The 20764-nt window shown below is 36.5% G+C and overlaps 1 protein-coding gene across 20 annotated transcripts in view; it reads left to right on the top strand.

Annotated features, from left to right (window-relative positions):
* Window positions 1–20764, top strand: part of DLG1 (discs large MAGUK scaffold protein 1) — a 369115-nt gene that overhangs the window by 256377 nt on the left and 91974 nt on the right. For all 20 annotated transcript variants that reach the window (XM_037837795.1, XM_037837800.1, XM_037837787.1 and 17 more), the window contains one exon: window positions 13917–14037. In XM_037837795.1, the coding sequence (XP_037693723.1) occupies window positions 13917–14037 (121 nt within the window). The remainder of the gene's footprint in view (window positions 1–13916; window positions 14038–20764) is intronic.

Raw genomic sequence — 20764 nt, 5'->3', positions numbered from 1 at the left:
TTTCTCACTCAGAATTTTAAATGTATCGTGCCACTGCCTTCTTGCCTCCATGGTGGCTGCTGAGTAGTCACTACTTACTCTTATGCTGTTTCCTTTGTATGTGGTGGATTGCTTTTCTCTTGCTGCTTTCAGAACTTGCTCCTTCTCTTCTGTGTTTGACAGTGTGATCAGAATATGTCTCGAAGTGGGTTTATTTGGATTTATTCTATTTGGAGTTCGCTGAGCATTTATGATTTGTGTATTTATGTTGTTTAGAAGATTTGGGAAGTTTTCCCCAACAATTTCTTTGAATACTCTTCCTAGACCTTTACCCTTTTCTTCCCCTTCTGGAACACCAATGAGTCTTATATTCGGACGTTTCATATTATCTATCATATCCCTGAGGTCCATTTCGATTTTTTCAATTTTTTTTCCCCATTCTTTCTTTTATGCTTTCATTTTCCATTGTGTCATCTTCCAGGTCACTGATTCATTGTTCAACTTCCTCTAGTCTTGTACTATGAGTGTCCAGAATCTTTTTAATTTGGTCAACAGTTTCTTTAATTTCCATAAGATCATCCATTTTTTTATTTAGTCTTGCAATGTCTTCTTTATGCTCTTCTAGGGTCTTCTTGTTCTCCTTTGTATCCCGTACTATGGTCTCATTGTTCATCTTTAGTTCTTTCAGTAGCTGCTCTAGGTGCTGTGTCTCTTCTGATATTTTGATTTGGGTGCTTGGGCTTGGGTTATCCATATCGTCTGGTTTTTTCATATGCTTTATAATTTTCTGTTGTTATTGGCCTCGTGGCATTTGCTGAACTTGATAGGGTTATTTTAGGATTTGTAGACCAATTGAAGTCCTTATCTCTAATTTATCAGATCTACAGCTTCGTGGAGTACACTTTCTCTAACTAGCCAGCAGGTGGCGTCCACGAGCCACCTGTTCTCCACAAGCCAGATCTCCCCTGCTTAGCCTTTTTGGTGAGTGGGGGAGGGAGTCTTGTGGGGTCCAATTGGTATACCCAGCTTGCGTGTGTAGTTGGTGTTGCCTGCCCTGTATATGGGGCGTGTTTCTGGGCAGTCAGGGAGGGGGGGTGGCTCTAACAATCAAATCTCCCTGGTGATCCTAGAGTTCTAAAGCTGCTGCAATAGTCTAATCCTTCAGTTCAGTCCTGCCACAGTTTGTCTCTGCCACTGACCCACAAGTCCTTGGTATTGGCGTATGGCTCCTGAGACTTGCAAGTGGGCCCCTCTTCCAGGCCGTGCACCCCGGTTCCTGTGTTGAGGGATGACTGTGCTATGTCACAGGTGAGTGCCGTCCCCCCAGGGCAGTTCTGGGCTGCTGGGCTGTGTAGGGAGGCTCCCAGTCTGCTGAAATGATGACTGAATGGGGCTTTGTTAATTCACACTGCTCCACCTTCCCAACTCTGGGACAATCAGCTGAGGTTGCAGGGAAGGCTAATGTCCACGCCCAGTTTTGTGGTGTGTGCCTGTTATTTGAAGCACTTCCGTCACACTGGGTTGTCTGTGGCAGCTCTGGGCTATGGGGCTGGCGATGGGCAGGAGTGTTTCCTGTCCACCAGGATGATGGCTGTGAGCGGACACCCCCTTTTTCTTGGGAAGTTGTGGTGTTTAGTGAATTTTCTCAGCCACTGGATTATTGCCTTTTGTCTCAGAGCTCTCTTAGTTCTGCTCTTGTCTTGACGTGCCCAAATTGTAAGTCTTTGAAGCTTTCTGTATTGGGCTTCAGTCCGCCATCTTGCCCCGCCTCCTCTCTGCCTGTTCTTAAAGATATGTATGTCTTTATATATTGACTTATTATTTATATATTAGATCACACTGTTCTTAAATTTCTGTATAGTATCCTTTTGTGTCTGACTTCTTCTACTCACATAACCTATGTAGTATTTATGTGATTTTACATATCAATAGGTTTTTTTCTTTTTTCTTTCTTTTCTATGTACTATTGCAGTGTATAAACATACAACAAATTATTGATCTATTTTACTGTTGATTGGCCTTTGGGATGTTTCCACTTTTGATCTATTATGATTGTAGCTCCTGTGAATATTCTTGCCCTTTTTTTTTTTTTTTTTTTTTTTTGAGACATATGCACTCCTTTCTCTTGGGTTTATTCCAAGGAGTGAAAGCACTATGTTATAGGGTAGGCATATGTTTAGTCTCCAACTGATAATTGCTAAACAATTTCCAAAATGTAGAAATAAATTTACACTCTATTTATTCCATGCCCTCACCAGCAGTTGGTATTTTCACTCTTTGTGCACATTTTGGTGGCTGTGTAGAGTCATCTCATGGATTTATTGCAATTCCCTGATGGTTATTGATATCCTGTCTCTTTGCATGTCCTTATTCACCTTTTTTTTTCAGAGTGGTTTTATCAATTTATTCTACCATCAACAATATAAAGAGAGTTTCAGTTATTACGCATCTTTACTAAAATATGATGTTGTTAGTCTCCATAATCTTACCTGTTTTGGTGGATGTGTAGCAGTATCTCACTATGTTTCCTTTTTTTTATTTCTGTTTTATTGAAATACATTCACGTATCATACAGTCATCCACAGTGTACAGTCAGTTCACAGTACCATCATATAATTGTGCATTCACCACCACAATCAATTTTTGAACATTTTCATTGCTCCAAAATAATAAAAATAAGAATTAAAAAAAATCATCCAAACACATCCCATCCACCCCCCCCCACCGCCTTATTCATTTAATTTTTGTCCCCATCTTTCTACTCATCTGCCCATACACTGGATAAAGGAAGTGTGAGCCACAGGGTTTTCACAATCACACAGTCACACCATGAAGTTATACAGTCATCTTCAAGAATCCAGGCTACTGGGTTGCAGTTCAACAGTTTCAGGTATTTCCTTCTAGCTATTCCAATATGCTAAAAACTAAAAAGAGATATCTACAACATGTAAGAATAACCTCCAGAATGACCTCTCGAGAATGACCTCTCAACTCCATTGAAATCTCTCAGCCACTGAAATTTTATTTTGTTTCATTTCTCTTCCCCCATTGGTCAAGAAGGCTTTCTCAGTTCCACATTGCCAGGTCCAGGTTCATCCCTGGGAGTCATCTTCCACGTTGCCAGGGAGATTACACCCCTAGGCCTTATTCACCTTTGATAATCATCTTCTGTAAAATGTCTAATTCTTTAACTGTTTTTCTATTGGTTTGTCTTCTCTTACTCATTTTTTTCCATGATCTGCCAAAAATTTTATTGCTAGAAAATGGTAGGGTTGCGTATAAGCCTGCAAATTCTGGCTACAGCTTTTGCAGTTATCTTTCTATTATATGTAAAATCAATGGCCTGAAAAAAAATTTTTTAAATAATAAACTTTATTTTTAGAATAGTTTTATGTTTACGGAAAAATTGCAGGGGAAGTACAGAGTGTTCCCATATATTCCCCACCCCCCACGCAAACAAATATGCGTTTCCCTATTATTAACATCTTGCATTAGTGTAGAGCATTTGTTGTAAGAGTTGATAAACCATACTGATTTATTATAAATAAGGTTCATAATTTACATTAAGGTTCACTCTTTCTGTACATAATTTTGTGGGTTTTGACAAGTGGGTAATGTCATATGTCCTCAATTACAGTATGATAAAGAAAATTTCACTGCCCTAAAAATGTCCAGAGCTCCACTTATTCATCCCTTACCCCACCTTCAACCTTGGGAACCACTGATCATTTTACTGTCTCTATAATTACTCCTTTTCCGGAAAGTCATATAGTTGGGGCCATACCGTATATAGCTTTTTCAAACTGGCTTCTTTCACTTAACAATATGCATTTAGGTTTCCTCCATGGTTTTTCATGGCCTAAGCTCATGTCTTTAAAAAAAAAAAATTGTGTCATTAGTACAGTTTTAGATTTACAGAGAAATCATGCAGAAAGTACAGAGTTCGTATATACCAGCCCTATTAATACTTTGCATTATTCTGGTTACCTTTTTGCGGTTGATGAAAGAATATTGTTATAAATATACATGAACTATAATCCATAGTTTAGATTAGTGAACACATAGTTCACTGTGTTGTACAGACATCAAGAAAACTTTCCTTCTAGTAACACATACAACCTAAAATTTTCTCTTTTAACTACCCTCAAATATATAATTTAGCGGTATTAATTACGTTCATGATGTTGTGCTACAATCATATCATCAATTATCAAAGGAGTATGAGAAGTTTTGCGTGTTCTTTTTTACTTTTATTTTTATTCTTATACTTAATTTTGGAGTAATGAAAATGTTTAAAAATTGTGTTTATGAATGCACAACTACATGATGATACTGTGAACAACTGATTGTACACTTTGGATGATTTTACAGTATGTGAATATATCTAAATAAAATTGCGTTAAGGAAAAAAAAACTTTCCATCACCCAAATATAAATTCTGCACCAATTAAACATTAACTTTCAAATCCCTTCTTCCACCCTGGCCCCAATTTCTAGCCTGTATTCTAGTTGTTGACTATGAATTTGCTTTTAATTGTGTCATATCAGTGAGATCATTCAAAATTTGTTCTTTTGTGCCTGGGTTATTTCACTCAACATGATGTCTTCAAGTTTCATCCATGTTAATGCATGTACCGGAACTTCATTGCGTTTTATGGCTGAATGATACTCCATTGTATATACATATACCACATTTTGTTTATCCATTCATCTGTTGATGCACACTAGAGATACTTCTGTCTTTTGGCCATTGTGAATAATGCAGCTGTGAACATTGGTGTGCAAGTATTTGTTTATTTCTCAGCTTCCAATTCTTTTGAATATATACCTAGAAGTGGGATTCCTGGGTCATGTGTAAGTCTATATATAATTCTCTGAAGAGCTGCCAAAGTGTATTCCACAACAGCTGCACCATTTTACATTCCCTCTGACAATGGATGAGAGTTCCTGTTCTCCATGTCCTCTGCAACATCTGTTTTCTCTAATAGCTGATGGTTTGCCATTTCCCTACTGGCACTTGAACTTCTTTTCGTGTGTGTGTGTGTGTGTTTTGCCATTTTTATATATTTTTTCAAAAATGTCTGTTAAAGTCTTTTGCCCATTTTTAATTGGTTGTCTATTGTTGAGTTGTGGGATTTCTTTATATATTCTGGATATTAAACCCTTATCAGATAGGTGGTTTCCAAATATTTTCTCTCTTTCTGTAGGTTGTGTTTTTACTTTCATGATGAAGAGTTTTGATGCACAAACATTTTAAATTTTGATGATTCACCATTTATTTTTTCTTCTGTTGCTTATACATTTTGGTATAAAGTCTAAAATACCATTACCTGATACAAATTCCTGAAGATGCTTCCCTGTGTTTTCTTCTATGAGTTTTGTAGTTTGGGTTCATATATTTAGGTCTTTGATCTACTTTGAGTTAATTTTTGTATTTGGTGTGAGTTAATTTTTGTATATGGCTATCCAGTTGAAAGAGACTAATACTTTTCCCATTGAGTGGACTTGGCACCCTTGTCAAAAATGATTTAGAGAGAGGGGAAGATGGCGGCATAGAGAGAACTGGAAACTAGTTAGCCCCCCTGGAGCAACTAATAAACAGCTAGGAACAACTAGTAAGTAATCTGGAATAACTGGTGGGGGACGTATATACCAGCCTGGTTTGGGAGGAATACCTGAGATCATAGCATAAAATCTGTAGGTAAAAAATGCAGACCCAAGCTGAGAGCCTCCTCCCCCCATGGCAGACTGAACAACAAAGCCTTGCTGTGCTAGAGAGCAGCACTCTCTGAACAAGTGAATATACCTCAGCCCAGGTCCAACTGAGGTTTTAATTAACAAATGTTGACTGCTCAATGCAAGTCACAAATCCCCAATAAGCAGACAGAGGCTTTTGGTGACAACTGACCTTGGAGAGCTGGAGGACCTCTTTGAGAGGGAGTGGGGGGCTCAGAGCATGGGGTGCTGTCTCTGGCTGACAGGTGAAACTGAGGGTGGCTGCAGACTGGCCCTGAAGCGGGGGCATTCTGTCCCTTTTTCGGTTCAGTGGAGAAAATCTCAGCCATTTTCAGTTCCTAGCCCTCTGACCCAGACAAGGGTGGAGATAGCAGAGGAAGAGAGACTATTTGAATGCAAATGATATCTCCCTGGGAGTGTATTTTCCCTGAGAGGAAAGAGATGGTGCCAGGCTCTACTACCTGCCTTCCATTCAGAACCAGACACCCGAGCCTGGGGGAAAACAGCCACAGGCCACACCTCCTTATACCAGTCTGGAGTGACAGGCTGACTGGCACCACCTGCTGAGCAGAAAAGCACAGTGGCTTGAAGCCCCAAAGTGTGTATCAATGTTCTAAGATAAACTGTCAGGAAGACGTGATATTATTGCCTCCTTCTGAGACCTGAGCTCATTCTGGTCTAGGAAAACCTGATTGGGGTAACCAAGGAAACCAGATGGCTAGACAACAGAAAACTACAACCTACACTGAGATATATGAAGTTATGGCCCAGTCAAAGAAACAGATTTACACTTAACTGAGATACAGGAATTGAAACAACTAATACAAAATCAATTCAAAAAGCTTAGGGAAGATATGGCAAAAGAGATAAAGGCTATAAAGAAAACACTGGGAGTACATAAGGCAGAAAGTTGCTTAATTTCCACATATTTGTAAATTTTCTTTTTCTCCCTCTCTTACTGCTATCTAGCTTCATCCCATTTGTTCACAGAAGGTACATTATATGATTTCTATAATTTTGAATTTATTAAGACTAGTTTTGTAACCTAATATGTGTTCTACCCTGGACAGTGATCCGTGTGCTATAGAAAAGAATATGTATTCTACTGCTGTTGGGTGTTCTTTATATATCTGTTAGATCTAGTTGGTTTTGAGTATTGTTCAAGTCTTCTATCTATTTCTTAATGATTTTCTGTGTAGTTGTTCTGTCCATTATTGAAAGTTGGATATTGAAGTCTCCTACTCTAAATGTAGAACCATTTATTTCTTCTGTGAAGTCTGTCAATATTTGCTTCATATATTTTGGGGCTCTGCCATTAGGGGCATATATATCTTTAATTGTCATGTCTTCTTGTTGAATTGACCCCTTTATCAGTGTATACTGACCCTTGTCCCTTATAACAGTTTTGCTTTGTTGGTTTTTTTTTAACTTTATCCGATGCTAGTTTAGTTACCCCAGCTCTGTTTTGGTCACTGTTTGGATTTTTTGTTAATCCTTTGACTTTCAAATGACGTGTGTGTTTGAATTTAAGGTGAGTATCTGATATACAGCACATAGTTGAGTCGTGGTTTTTTTTTTTAAATCCAGTTTGCCAGTCTCTCCCTTCTGGCTGGAAAATTGAGTCCATTTACATTTCAAGTCACTACTAATAATGCAGGACATTTTTCTGCCCTTTTTGTATTTGATCTTTTGCAAGTCTTATACCTTTTTTGTCCTTTAATTCTTCTGTTAATGCCTACTTTCATATTTATTTGATTTTTTGTATTGAACAATTTTGAGAACCCTCCCATTTCTCTCTGTATATATTTTTCATACATTTTCTTTGTGGTTACCATAGGGCTAATATGTTACATTCTGAATCTATAAAATTTATGTTTGATTTGATACCAAGTTAACTGCAATAACATACGCATACACTGTTTTTATATCCTTTTGTCCCTCTACCTTTCAGTTTTACTTGTTCAAATTATATCTTTCATCCTCAACCTGAATGATTCCAATTGTCTTGTCTCAGAGCTCACTGATTCTTTTTTCTGCCAGCTCCAGTCTGCTGTTGAATACCTCTTAGGAATTTATCATGTTAGTTGTTATGTTCCTGAACACCAGGATTTCTGTTTGGTTCCTTTTTAAAATTTCTCTTTATTGAGATTTTACTATTGTTCATTCGTTGTTTTCTGGTATCCTTTAGTTATTTCTCTATATTTTTCTTCATCTCCTTGAGCATATTGAGGATCATTTTTTTTTCTTCAAGTCTTTGCCTTGTATGTTCAAAGTCTTGTCTTCGTTGATGGTTTCTGGAATTTTATCTTGTTTCTTTGGATGGGCCGTCACTTCCTTTTTGTCGTTGTTGTTGTTGTTTTCTTGTAACCTTTTTTCACACACTTTACATGGAAATATTTTAGTGTTGACTCTGTGTTTAGTGCCTGAGCTTCTGTTCCTTAGGTTTGTATCCAGCTAGTGATGTAATAGATATTTCCTTGAGTGCCAGGAGCTAAGAAAAACAAAGATACCAAAACAAAACAAAACAAAAAAAACATCTTTCACTGTTTTTTCAAATTGGTTCTGCCTTTGCTGATTTTCTTGACTTTAGCCCTTCCATCAAGGCGATCAGCCCTAGGCAAATGCAAAGTACGTGGTCTGCCTCATTTTTTCTGATCCTGCATCTAGTCCTAGGCTTGTGCTTGCTCATGGCTTTAGGAATTACCCCATTTACAGGAATTTGAATGCCCCCTATGAAATAGCCTTTCTCCTCCTCCTTTGTACTCTATTTGATGACTTAAAGCAGGTAAACCTTTGTTCCATGCCATTTTGACTTAATTGTTTCTTAAACTACTTGAGGTGTCTGCTTGCTGCTTCTACCACCAAGGCAGATTCTGGGTGAACGAGCCCAAGACTAGTTTCCTGATTCAGTCTTACATGCTGCCACCATGTAGATTGGCAGACACAACAGGCATCCCCGTATGCACAAAGGGGTTAAATTGCTCCTTGCAGAACAGGACAGTGGGAGTGCAAGCTGGCTCCACACTTTAGGGAGTGATTGAGGGAGAGAGCAGCAAGGGCACCACAAATTTGTCCTGTAGTTTTGAAGCTGCATTTTCTTTTGATTTGGTTTTCACCAGTTACCCATTACCTGGAACCTCTTATGTTACCATGTTCGTCATCTTCCTTTTTTATTGATTTGACAGAAGTTTTATGCATTACATCTATGACAGATACCTTTATCATGGTATCTTTATCCAGATATATAGGATTATATCTGTTGCAGGTATCTTTATCCAGCTTGTGGTTTCACATTTCCCTCTACTGTTGATATATTTTGATGAATGAAATGTCTCAATTTTCATGAAATCACCTTATTAATATTTTCTTTCAAGGTTAGTGCTTTTAATGACCAATTGAAATCTTTTCCTTTCCCACTGTCATGATGGGGACCTTTAGCAGCTTTGTTGTTTTTCCTTACATTTAGATCTGTGATTTGTTTTTATTTAATTTTTGCTTGTTGTATGAGGGTTTTTATACCGATATACAATTTTTCCAGCATCCATTTTGAAAAGTCCTCCTTTCCCCAATGAATTGTAACTTTTTAAATTCTGTATTAGATGACTATGTATATATGAGATGCTTCCTTATGTCTTCTATTCCATTGATCTATTTATTTATCCTTGTGCCAATACCATCCTCTATTAATTAGACTTCTTTATAAGAAGTCTTTTTTTCTGGTAATGCAAGTCTTTTAGTTTTGTTGTTCTTCATGATTATTACATCTTCTATTTCTTTTGAATTTCCTTATAACTTTTAAAATTAAAAAACTCAATCAAAATTTTTTGTTCAGATTGTTTTGAATTTATAGATCAATTTAGAGAGAATTAAATTGAGACTTAATAATTTCATGAAAATGATATCTCATTATTTAGGTCTTTTTTTATTTTCTGTCTACAATGTCTTATAGTACAATAGAGGTCTTATAAATCTTTTGTTACATTTATTCCTAGGTATTCAATGCTTTTGCTGTTATTATAAATGATATTGCTTTCTCAATGTTTCTAATTGTAACTAGTATGTAAGATATAACTGGTTTTGTATATTGTGTCACTAGCAATTTTCCTTAATTCATTGAATAACTCTAATATTTTGTAGATTCTTTGGGCTTGTCCCTTACAATCATGTCATCTATGAACAGTAGTATTTTGCTTCTTTCTTCCCGATTGTTATGCTTTTCATGAGGTTTTTTTTTCCCCCTTATCTTACTGCACTAAGACCTCCAGAGCAATATTGAAGAGAAATGGTGATAATGAACATCCTTGTGTTGTTCACAGACTCTGGGGAAACATTGAGTATATCACAATTACAGTATTTGTAAATACTGTTTACCAGATTAAGAAAGTTAACTTTTATTCCTGGTTTGTATCATGTGAGTGTTGAATTTCATCAATTTTTCGTTGAGATGATATGGTTTTTCTCCTTTATTCTGTTAATGTGACAACTTGCTAATTTTAATATAATTTGCTAATGTTAAACCAACCTTTCATTTCTGGAATGGTCATGATATATTTATATATTTTACATATCACTAGATACATTTTTTTTTACCTTTGGGCATCTTTGTACAATATAAGCAGGAGTGAACCTAAGATGGTGTCCTGAAATTTTCTCAAAATGTCTTCATCATATTTTTGTTTTATGATTGTACTGGTCTTATAACATGAGTTGGGAAATATATGCTTTCTCTATTCTCTGAAAGGTTTTGTAAAACTGGTTTTATTTCTTCCTTAAATATTTGATTGAATTCATCATTGAAGCCTTCTGAACTTGGGATTTTCTTGGTGGGGAGGTTTTTGTTTGTTTCTTTGTTTTTGAATCCAGTTTAACAGATTCAGGCCTGTTGAGATTTCCTGTTTCTTCTAATGTCAGCAAAAAAAAGAGGACTAGATCACATTTGGTATTTTGTGGAGATGGCCAATGTTTGGGGGAGGATAGTGGAGAGAGTGTTCCTATTAGAGGCAACCTTGAAATTGAACAGAATGTGAAAGTTGGAAAACAAGTTACATACTGGATACATAATATTTTTTATCTAGAATTTAGGGTTTGCTAAGGGAATAATGAGAAATAAGGGTATAGAAGTTATCTGAACCATAGGAGATAAAAGGTCACAGTACATGGTGGTAACCCAAATAAGGTAATCAAAATATAAATAATTACCAAAATATAGTACTCAGGAATAAAAGTAGGTTTATTACTAAAGGAAAAAAAAGTCCATTGGATCTGACAGAGAGCATAGTTTCTCTGCTGGTATTAGAACACTATAGTTTTGTATTATATAATGTATCTTCTCATTTTTTACCTTTCATACTCTTCATGGTAAGGCCTTGTTAAACTTGTGACTTGGCCACCAGTCTTTTCCCGTTTTCACTTCAAGCTTCTCCACTTGCTTCTGTTCCAAATCTTGCAGGGCTTGGATCATTAATCTTGATATCTATGTATATAAATAGATTAGGCTCCATTTTTTGTAATTCACTAAGAATCTTTTTATATAAGATTTGAGGTATAAGAAATAGCATTGTTTTATCTGATCCTTCTTTGGAACTAGGTCATTTTTTAATAAGAACATTAATTTTTAGTCCCTCCTGTCAGAGGTACTATTCTTGACATGTGAAATTGACTTCTCCAGAATCAGCTGGATAAAGGGCCTTCTGGATATGCTTGGGTATTCAAATAAATTTCTTGTCCAGTTTATTTCTTGTACCATCCAAACATGATAATGCAGCAAAAGGTGTTTAAGAGACAGAAATCAGCGAACTATGGACTTTAAAAGGCTATGATGGCTTCCGGCATTGCCCAGATGGGGAGAGTTCAAGGAGAAGACTGCGCAGGACAACGTTACACAGTTCCCAGCACTAGGAATATTAAGTGTGGCAAACTAGAAGGATAATCATGTGATAGCCACCACAAAGACAACCAGCAGACAGACTGACATCAAGGAAGAGAGAAAAACAAAATCTTGCATAGTACTCTACTGACATGCCATATATCGACGGATACCTGTAAAGATGATATTGAACCATCTCAACCAATTATTTAATGTATACTGATGTGGCAGATTGTATGCTCCAAAGGTGGCCACAGTAATAACTCCTGACTCATTTGCTCTTCTATAATGTGACCTTGCCATTTCCCCGTCCAGGAATGGACCCTAACTCCCTCTCCCTTGAATCTGCATCAATATATAGAATAAATTGGACATGATGCTTTGTAATCTCTAAGGCTAAGTCAGCTTCTGCCTTGCTCAGTGGAATACCTGTACTAGAGCCTTGAGCCACTGTGTAAGAAATTTACCTTGAGACTGCTACACTGGAGAGGTCACATATGGGTATTAGGTGTTCCAGTTGACAGCACCTGCTGAGCCCAAAACCACATCAGGGAGCCATCTTGGATATCCAGCTCAGTAGAGCCATCAGTTGACTGCATCTCCAGAAGACGTCTGACTACAAGTCATGAGACCCCTAGCAAGAACTGCCCAGCTGATCCCAGTTCCTCCCATCTCTGGTCCAATATTTGGTGGTTTCCAATTGTCTGTTCATATTTATAAGTGATGATCTTACCAGAAGTTCTCAGTCCAGTGCTGCTGTGAATTTATTTTTCTGTTCTACCGTTCAAAGAGACTTTTGATGGATGGAGAGGAAAAGACATGTTCTCCTTCAGTATCTTCAGTTAGAAGCCATTCTGAGCACTTTAAATAAAGCACATATTCTCCCTCTGCAATTGGGCCATCAATATGTCTTATCAGTCAGCTATCAATTGTACTGTAGGCAAACCAACGATATATCTAATAAAGTTAGATTGTCAGATTTGGAAAAAAAAAAAAAGGCTATGATTATATGGAGGTCTCTTGCTTTAGGGCAGCATGCCACTTCCTTTGAAAATCACAGATGTTTTTATATGTCACCCAGGAAAGACTTCAGACATTCAAAGTCAAAAGCCATTGGTAGAAAGTCCTTGACTCACATACAAAGGAAGATCCCATATATGAACTGGATAGGAAACAATTGCTATTGGGCAGTGCAAGTGTAGAATATTAATAGATAAAATAGATCTACAAGCCCTGTAATGTCTAGAAACATTATAAACTTCTTCCTTTCTTTATGGTTACATATAGAGATGTATAAGCACTGCCTCCTTGTGATAGAGCATGCATTTTTCTAGTATAGAGTAGTTCCAGTGATTTCCTATTGTCTTTCACTTGGGTCATTTTATTCTTTTATGTTACCTACTTGGCAACTGTATTAATTTAAATTAATGGCCCTGCCTTATTGTGCAGGGTGTAGCATAGTGCTTTGTTCTTAGAAGACATTCAGTAATAGGATGAAAGGCAAGACTGATGGTTGGATAATAAATATTACAGCTAAATTTTGAAATGCTTTGAAAGTTAATCATAGTTAAAGCTCAAGAAAGTTATATACTGCTTACTGTGTGTTTCAGTAATGATTCAAATGAGTTGTGTCTTTAGAAGCTACAACTGAAATGTGTTGCTTACCTGGATCTTTGGGAAGCGTGGTCTGGAATAGCTTTGTAATTTTCTCTCTTGTTAAAATAGCAGTTTATCTCTGCCGTTTATTATGACCAAAATGAAAGTAGTTTTTGCTTGTTTTTTATTTTTTTTCTTTTTACCAGGTTTCCATTCTTTTATGAGTGCACTACAAAGTATAGATATAAATTGGGTTGACATATCTGACCTGATTATCAGAGAATAGGGTTTTTGCACCTATTTTTAAACTTCTGATTTTCATTATTCACAGATTTTGAGTGTATATACTTCGTTAAAATGGTAGTTTACAAAATGAACTTCTCAGAAAAGTTATTGTATTTGAGATTTATTTATTTTAGTCTTCTATGAGAATCTTTTATATAACCCTTCCTGATCTCCATTGTGCAAATAAGTTAATGTAAACTCCTTTTTAGTTCTTGTTTCTCAAAAGAAACCAAATGGTGGGTAAGTTTCTTTTTAATCTGAATACCTAAATGCATTTTTACCTGGAAACTAAGCTTGTCTAATTTTTTTCTTGATAAATCTTCTCTACCAAATTCTGATATGTAAGTAAGTAAATATGAATTACACATTAACTGTCCTTGAAATTAATAACTCAGAAATTTGCTGAGTAGCGTGTTTCATTTTTTAAGTATTTACACTTTTTTTTGTTTTGAAGCTTCTTCTCAGCCTGTTGATAACCATGTTAGCCCATCTTCCTACTTGGGCCAGACACCTGCATCACCATCCAGATACTCACCAGTTTCAAAAGTAATGCTTGGAGATGATGAAATCACAAGGTAAGTGTTTCGGTTTGCTAAAGCTGCAGAATGCAATATACCAGAAATGGGTTGGCTTTTACAATGGGGATTTATTAGCTTACAAATTTACAATTCTAAGGCTGTGAAAATGTCCAAATTAAGGCATCAACAGGAAGGTGCCTTTTCTGAAGAAAGGCTGCTGGCGTCCAGGGTTCCTCTGTCAGATAGCAAGGCACATGGCCAGCATCTACTGGTCCTTCACTCCCAGGTTTTGCTGCTTTCAGATTCTGGTTCCAGTGGCCTCCTCTCTGAGCTTCTGTGGGTCCTCTCTTAGCTTCTCCAGGACTTTTCTCGCTATGAACTGTATAGGCTTTTTCTCTCTTTTATCCTCTCGTAAAGGACTCCAGTAAAAAGGATTTAGAGCCATGTTAAATGGGGCCAGTCTCATCTCAATTGAAATAACCTGACCAAAAGGTCCCACCCACAATAGGTCTGCACTCACAGGAATGGATTAAAAGAACATGGCATTTTCTTGGGTACATAACAACTCCAAACTACCACAGTAAGGAACTGAAAATTCACCCTTAAATGGTTAACTAGTATATGGAATTTTAATCAGCCAAATAAAATAGCCAGTTTTAGGACTATTAAATTTTATTGGTAGATGAATTTAAACCTTATTATTTTTTTCTTTGGAATTTTCATTAAAGAGCTTGACATGTGAAAATATTTTATTTTCCAAAAAAACACTGCTTCTTTTTTTAAAATATTTTTTATTGTGGAATATAACATATACATAAAAGTGATAATTTAAAAAGTAGTGCAATTTAACAAGTAGAGAACAAATTTCAAAGAATATTATGGGTTACAGTTCCACAGTTACAGTTATTTCCTTTTTGTGAAATGTAACATGCAAATAGGAGACAACTTTCAAATTACAATGTAACAAGTAGCTGTAGAGCAAATTTCAAAGAATGCTGTGGGTTACAGTTCCACCATTTCAATTCTTTCCTTCTAGCTATTCTAATACCCTAGCAACTAAGAAAAAGAAAATTATATAGAGAATCAGTGTTCATAGTCCCTTGTTAAATCCCATCTTGTCTGCTGCTACCCCTTCCTCTAGTTTAATCACTTTCCTGATCTTCAGGGATGTCTAGGCAGTAACCATCCTAATTTGTTCATGTTGTAAAGGGGTATTGACATTATGGGAACAGGGGACATATCTGGTTGATGTTCTTGAAAGAGGCTGTTGCCTCTGGGTTTTGGGACATAGCTGGCATAGGAGCTCTCTTGCAGATTCAAGTTACTGAAGAATAAACTTAGTGAGTGAAACTGAGTCTTAGATAGGGTTCTGGGTATTTGGTAGGATTTTCGGGACTATTATTGACCTGGGCTTATCATACTATGGCCATTTGGTATATCTAGCTGAAGCTTGCATAGGAGTAACCTCCATGAAAAGCCGCTCAACTTTATTTGAATTCTCTTAGCCACTGAAACCTTATATTGTTGTCTTCCTCTTTCACCTTTTGGTCAAAAAGGCATTCTCAGCCCTTTGATGCCAGGGTCAGGCTTATTCCTGGAATCCATGTCCCACGTCACCACAGAAACTCATTCATCTTGGGGGTCCTGTCCCACATGGGGGGAGGTTATGAATTTATTTGTAGCGTTGAGCTCATAGAGAGAAACAAAAGAGGTTCTCTGAAGGTGATTCCTCAGCATAATTATAGGTGGGCTTAGCCTCCCCTTTACAGCCTTAAGTTTCACAAGAGCAAGCCTCAAGATTGAGGGCTTTACTTACAAAGTAGGGGGCTCCTAAGGTCACATAGCATATGTTCTGTCCACAATCATCCATCCATATTTTACATTGTAGTCACTTAGTTGTATCCTCATCACTCTCCATTTTAAACAATTCTCATGACCCAAAACATCCCATAACTGTTAGCAGCCCTCAAATATTTGTCCCTAGTGTTTGTGTGGTACTAGTAAAGTATTCCTGCTAATTATAGTCCCTAGTATGGTCCTCTGTCTTATTCTGTCTTTAGAAGAGAGTGGTGTATTGCAGTCCCCCACTATTATTTTGGTCGTGTCTGTTGCCCCCTTCAGTTTAGCCAGTGTTTCTCTAATGTATTTTGGAGCTTCTTGATTGGGTGCATAAACGTTTATGGTTGTTATTTTTTCTTAGTGAACTGTCCATTTTATTAATATATAGTGTCCTTCTTTGTTTCTTATGACATCTTTGCACTTAAAGTATGTTTTGTCCAATATTAGTATACCTACCCCTGTTTTCTTTTGGTTGCAGCTTGCGTAGAATATTTTTTTCCATCCTTTCACTTTCAGTCTCTTTGTGTCGCAGCATCTAAAATGAGTCTCTTGTAAACAGCGTATCAAAGGGTCATACTTTATAATTCGTTCTACCAGTCTGTATCTTTTAATTGGAGAGTTTAATCCATTCACATTCAGAGTTCTTACTGAGAGGAAGGTCCTGAATGAGACTTCTGATCCTTTGGTTTTTAGTTGTCAGATCTATTTTTTCCCTCTCTCTTTCCCTTTTTTTTTTTCTCTTTTAAGTTACCCTTACTAATGCTCTTCAGTTCTGTGCTGTTCTCCAGATCTCTCTCTCCTGTCTTTTTTTCTCAGCTGGTAGATCTCCCTTTAGTATTTCTTGCAGGGCAGGTCTCTTGTTTACAAAGTTTCTCAGCATTTGATTGTCTGTGAAAATTTTAAACTTTCCCTCAATTTTGAAGGAGAGTTTTGATGGATAAAGGATTCTTGTCTGGCAGTTTTTCTCATTCAGAATCTTAAATATGTCATACTGCTGCCTTCTTGCCTCTGTGGTGTCCGCTGAGTTGTCAGTACTTATTTTATGTTGTTTCCCTTGTGTGTGGTGAATTGTTTCTCTCTTGCTACTTTCAGACCTTTGTCCTCTTCAGCATTTGACAGTAGATCTGTATATTTCTTGTGGTGGGTTTATTTGGATTTATTCTATTTGGAGTTCTTTAGGCATCTTTGATTTGCATATTTATGTTGTTTAGAAGGGTTGGGAAGTTATCCCCAACTGTGTCTTGAAACACTCTTCCTAGCCCTTTACTCTTCTCTACTCCTTCTGGGACACCAGTGATTCTTATATTTGTTAGCTTTATGTTGTCCATCATTTCCCTAAGATCCATTTCAAATCTTTCTACTTTTTCCACCATGTTCTTTTGTGTGTTTGCATTCAATTGGCTTGTCCTCTAGTTCATCTGTCCTTTCTTCTACCTCTTGAAATATGCTGTCGCACATCTCTAGGATATTTTTAATTTGATCCACAGTTGTTTTTTTTTTTATTTCCATAAGATCTGCTTTTTTATTTACTCTTTCAAATTCTTTATGCTCTTGTAGAGTGTTCTTGGTGTCCTTTATGTCTTGAGCCATCTTGTTAAAATTGTTTTTGAGATTTGTGTATATTTCTTTAATTAATTGCTCCAAATTTTGTCTTTTCTGCCTTTTTAATTTATTCATTTCGCTTGTCCATATCTTCTAGATTTCTCACATGCTTTTATTATTTTCTGTTGGCTTTGGGCCATATTCTTGATAAGATTATTTTGGGAAATGCAGGCTTTTTGAGCTTTTATATATAATTTGGCAGAGCTACAGATTGCTGGAATACAGTTTCCCTATCCTATTAGCAGGTGGCACTCTTGAACCACCTTCTTCTCTCAAATCAGTCTTCCCTGAACTTCTCCTATGCACTGGGTGGGGTCCAAACTTGGTGGGGAACCAATCAGTGCACCAGTTCTCTGTGTGCACTGGGGTCTGCCTGCCCTGGGGCTGAGAGGTGGGCCCTGTGCAGTTCTGAAGGGAGTCCGCTCAAGGGCACCCTCCAGTGCAAACATGCCCCGCTTCCTGCCTGCCATGCACTCACGATTCTCTGGGGTGCGGGAGGGTTTCCTGATGCCTCCGTATATGTAGCGCCTTCTCCTATACCTGCTTCTTGCTGGTGCACACGCTGGACTTCCATGGGGGAAGAGTAGATTCTGGCTCACAGGAGCTTCTGGTGTATGACTGTGGAGGCTCTCCTCCCCAGCTAACTGCCAAGTTGTGGATGTGAGTGCAGACCTTCTGCTCACTCCTTTGCCAGGCGACCATCTCACTGCTGCTGGCCCTGGGAGACAGTCCCAGCCAAACAAACTCCTTTGCCACATTTTTTTTTTTCCATGTGTCCCTATCATGTACTGTAAGGGTCCCTCTATGGCTGGTCACACCCCAGAACCATGGTCCCAGATGTCCTCCAGCCCCTCTCTAGTCTTTGTCACTGAGGAGAAGCCCGCTCCACCTCACCCACTCTGCCATCTTCCCAGAAGCTGCTCCTTTTAAAAAGAAATACTGCTGTTTCGTTTTTTTTGTTTAAGGATTTATAAATTATCCTTAAAAATTAATTTAGGTAAAAAGTGAAATTAGGAATACACTTTATATACATATTTAAAAATAACTTGTTATATATTCCTTATATATGAAAATGTACTGTAAAATATTATGGCAGTTATTTGATGTTCAGAACTCAACAAGTAGTATTTTCTTTGTGTTCCTTATATCCTTGATATCCTGACAGTAAAAATTTATTTTCGTCTAACATTAATAGCTATATTGAAATTTGTAGGTTAACTGTCCTTTTAGTGCCAAAACTCTAACTAGAAGGAAAATTATAATGATAAAAAAGTATTTTAGATCTTTACCATATTATTCAATATGATAATAAGATACTGTATTTGTACAGCTTACTTTATAATTAGGAATATTTCAGATTAATTCTATCACCTCTTTAAGTGTGTGTCAATTAATGTCTGCTTTTATGTTTTTGTTAAATGCATTATTGTTATTATTTTTCAACCTTCATTGTAATTATTCTTTACTTGTCTGATTCTTGACTGTGCAATTGTCTTGACAGGTAAGGTGTTGGTCTTTGTTCTCTTAAAGAGTTAGCAATATGTGGAACTTAGTATGTGCTCATTGTGTTTGGAATGAAAAATGGCAGAAAGAATAGTATTTTTGATTTATGACATGAATATTCAAAACTGTTAGTGTTTAGGCTATGCTCTTACACTGACTTGTTATGACCTTTTATTTTTGTAATGTTCTGATAGTGCCTATTTATATAAATAAAAGAGAAAAATAGTTAATGGCTTATCTTTTCTCTAATCTCTTTGCATTGCATATTTTATGAAAATAAAATATATGTTATATTACCACATTGATTATCCTTTTGCACTTATTCTTGTCTGGAACAAAACTGCTTTTTTCACACTTTTAACTTCTCTATTATGTGACATTTCATTTAATCAGAACATATGTGCTTATTTTCCTATCTTTGTTAACACATTGCAGTTTAATTTCCCTGCATTAGCAACCTTATTTTGTTTGTTTCTTGTTTATTTTCTCACTTGCAAATGTTCTTCTGAATTCATTGCCACCTTTTTAAATTAACATAACTTTAAAATGTATGAAATGGTTATCTCAGGTATGATGGTTAAACACTTAAAATTTTTCAGTAATGATGGTCTTTTTTTTTTTTTCAGAACTGTGAATTTTATATTGCATAAATGAAGGCCTATTCTTTTGAATGTTTGTGATAGCAATGTATCATGTGTTGTTTTCCTAAGTATAATACATTCAGATATTTGTGTGTGTGTATATAGTATTTATTTTATTTGGATTTATAGTTATCAGATGTACAGTATTTGTGATAGTGACACTCATAAGGTATATCCTGAATATGATATGTTCAGATATTTTATTTATATGTTTTCTTTGGCTTTAACAGTCTCTATTAGAAAGCAGTAAGTTAAACCACTTTTTTCCCTCAAATATTTTCCAGATTTATATTTTACCTTTTTTCACTGTGTAGTATTTCACTGCTTATGACTGTGCTCTAGAGCTTTTTTAAAACATGTTCTCTCTCCTATGGTGTTCATATCAATTTTTACAATGTGCTCAATGACTACTGTGCAAGTAGCTGCTAAATCCTAACATATCGCTTTGTCTGCTTCAAGGTACCCACCATTCATCTTCAGCTGTGTACTTTTTTCCTACTTGGATAATTTTTGAAATTCATTATGTCTAAAACCAAACTCTCTTTTAGGTCAATTCTACTTTGGATGACCTTATTTCTTCTCTTTACCAAAGCTTGAATTTCATTTCTTGTGTGTACCATCTTCAGATAGCTCCTAATTTTCCGTCTTTTTCTTTGTAATCTCCTTTGTATCTGTATTTTTTCCCATTCCTGCCAACCCCCATCCTACTTGGCTACATATCTCTTGTCTACAATAATGTATTTGACTTTTAAGTATTACACAACATAACCATACTTTTCTGTGGAAATCACGTGGTTGATCACAGGATAAGTCAGTCTTCCTAAAATGGTGTGTATTTTAGCACTCCCTTTTGATAATTACCTCCCGTTGCCAAATAAAGTACAAAATTGTTTGCCCCAATATTACTTCTCCACAGTTTGACCCAAAGCAGTCTTTCTATGGTTGTCATCTAACATTACCAAAAAAAAACTCCACCCTACAAACAGTTGTTCATTCTCAACCTCATTTTAATTATGTAAATTGAAAATCAGAGTCATTTTCCTCCGAAAATACTTACAAATTTCAACAGTGTATTATTTAATACATACAAAAATATAGGTTATGCATATGTTTAAGAATATACTAGCCCTAATCCACCATTTAATATAGGAAATAAAAATCACCAATATGGTGAAACCAGCTTGTACCCCCAATCCAAC

The sequence above is a fragment of the Choloepus didactylus genome, chromosome 1, assembly GCF_015220235.1.
Source record: "Choloepus didactylus isolate mChoDid1 chromosome 1, mChoDid1.pri, whole genome shotgun sequence".
Lineage (NCBI taxonomy): Eukaryota > Metazoa > Chordata > Mammalia > Pilosa > Megalonychidae > Choloepus > Choloepus didactylus.
The sequence above is the reverse complement of the archived record's forward strand: the minus strand, read 5'-3'. Positions and strand labels throughout refer to the sequence as shown.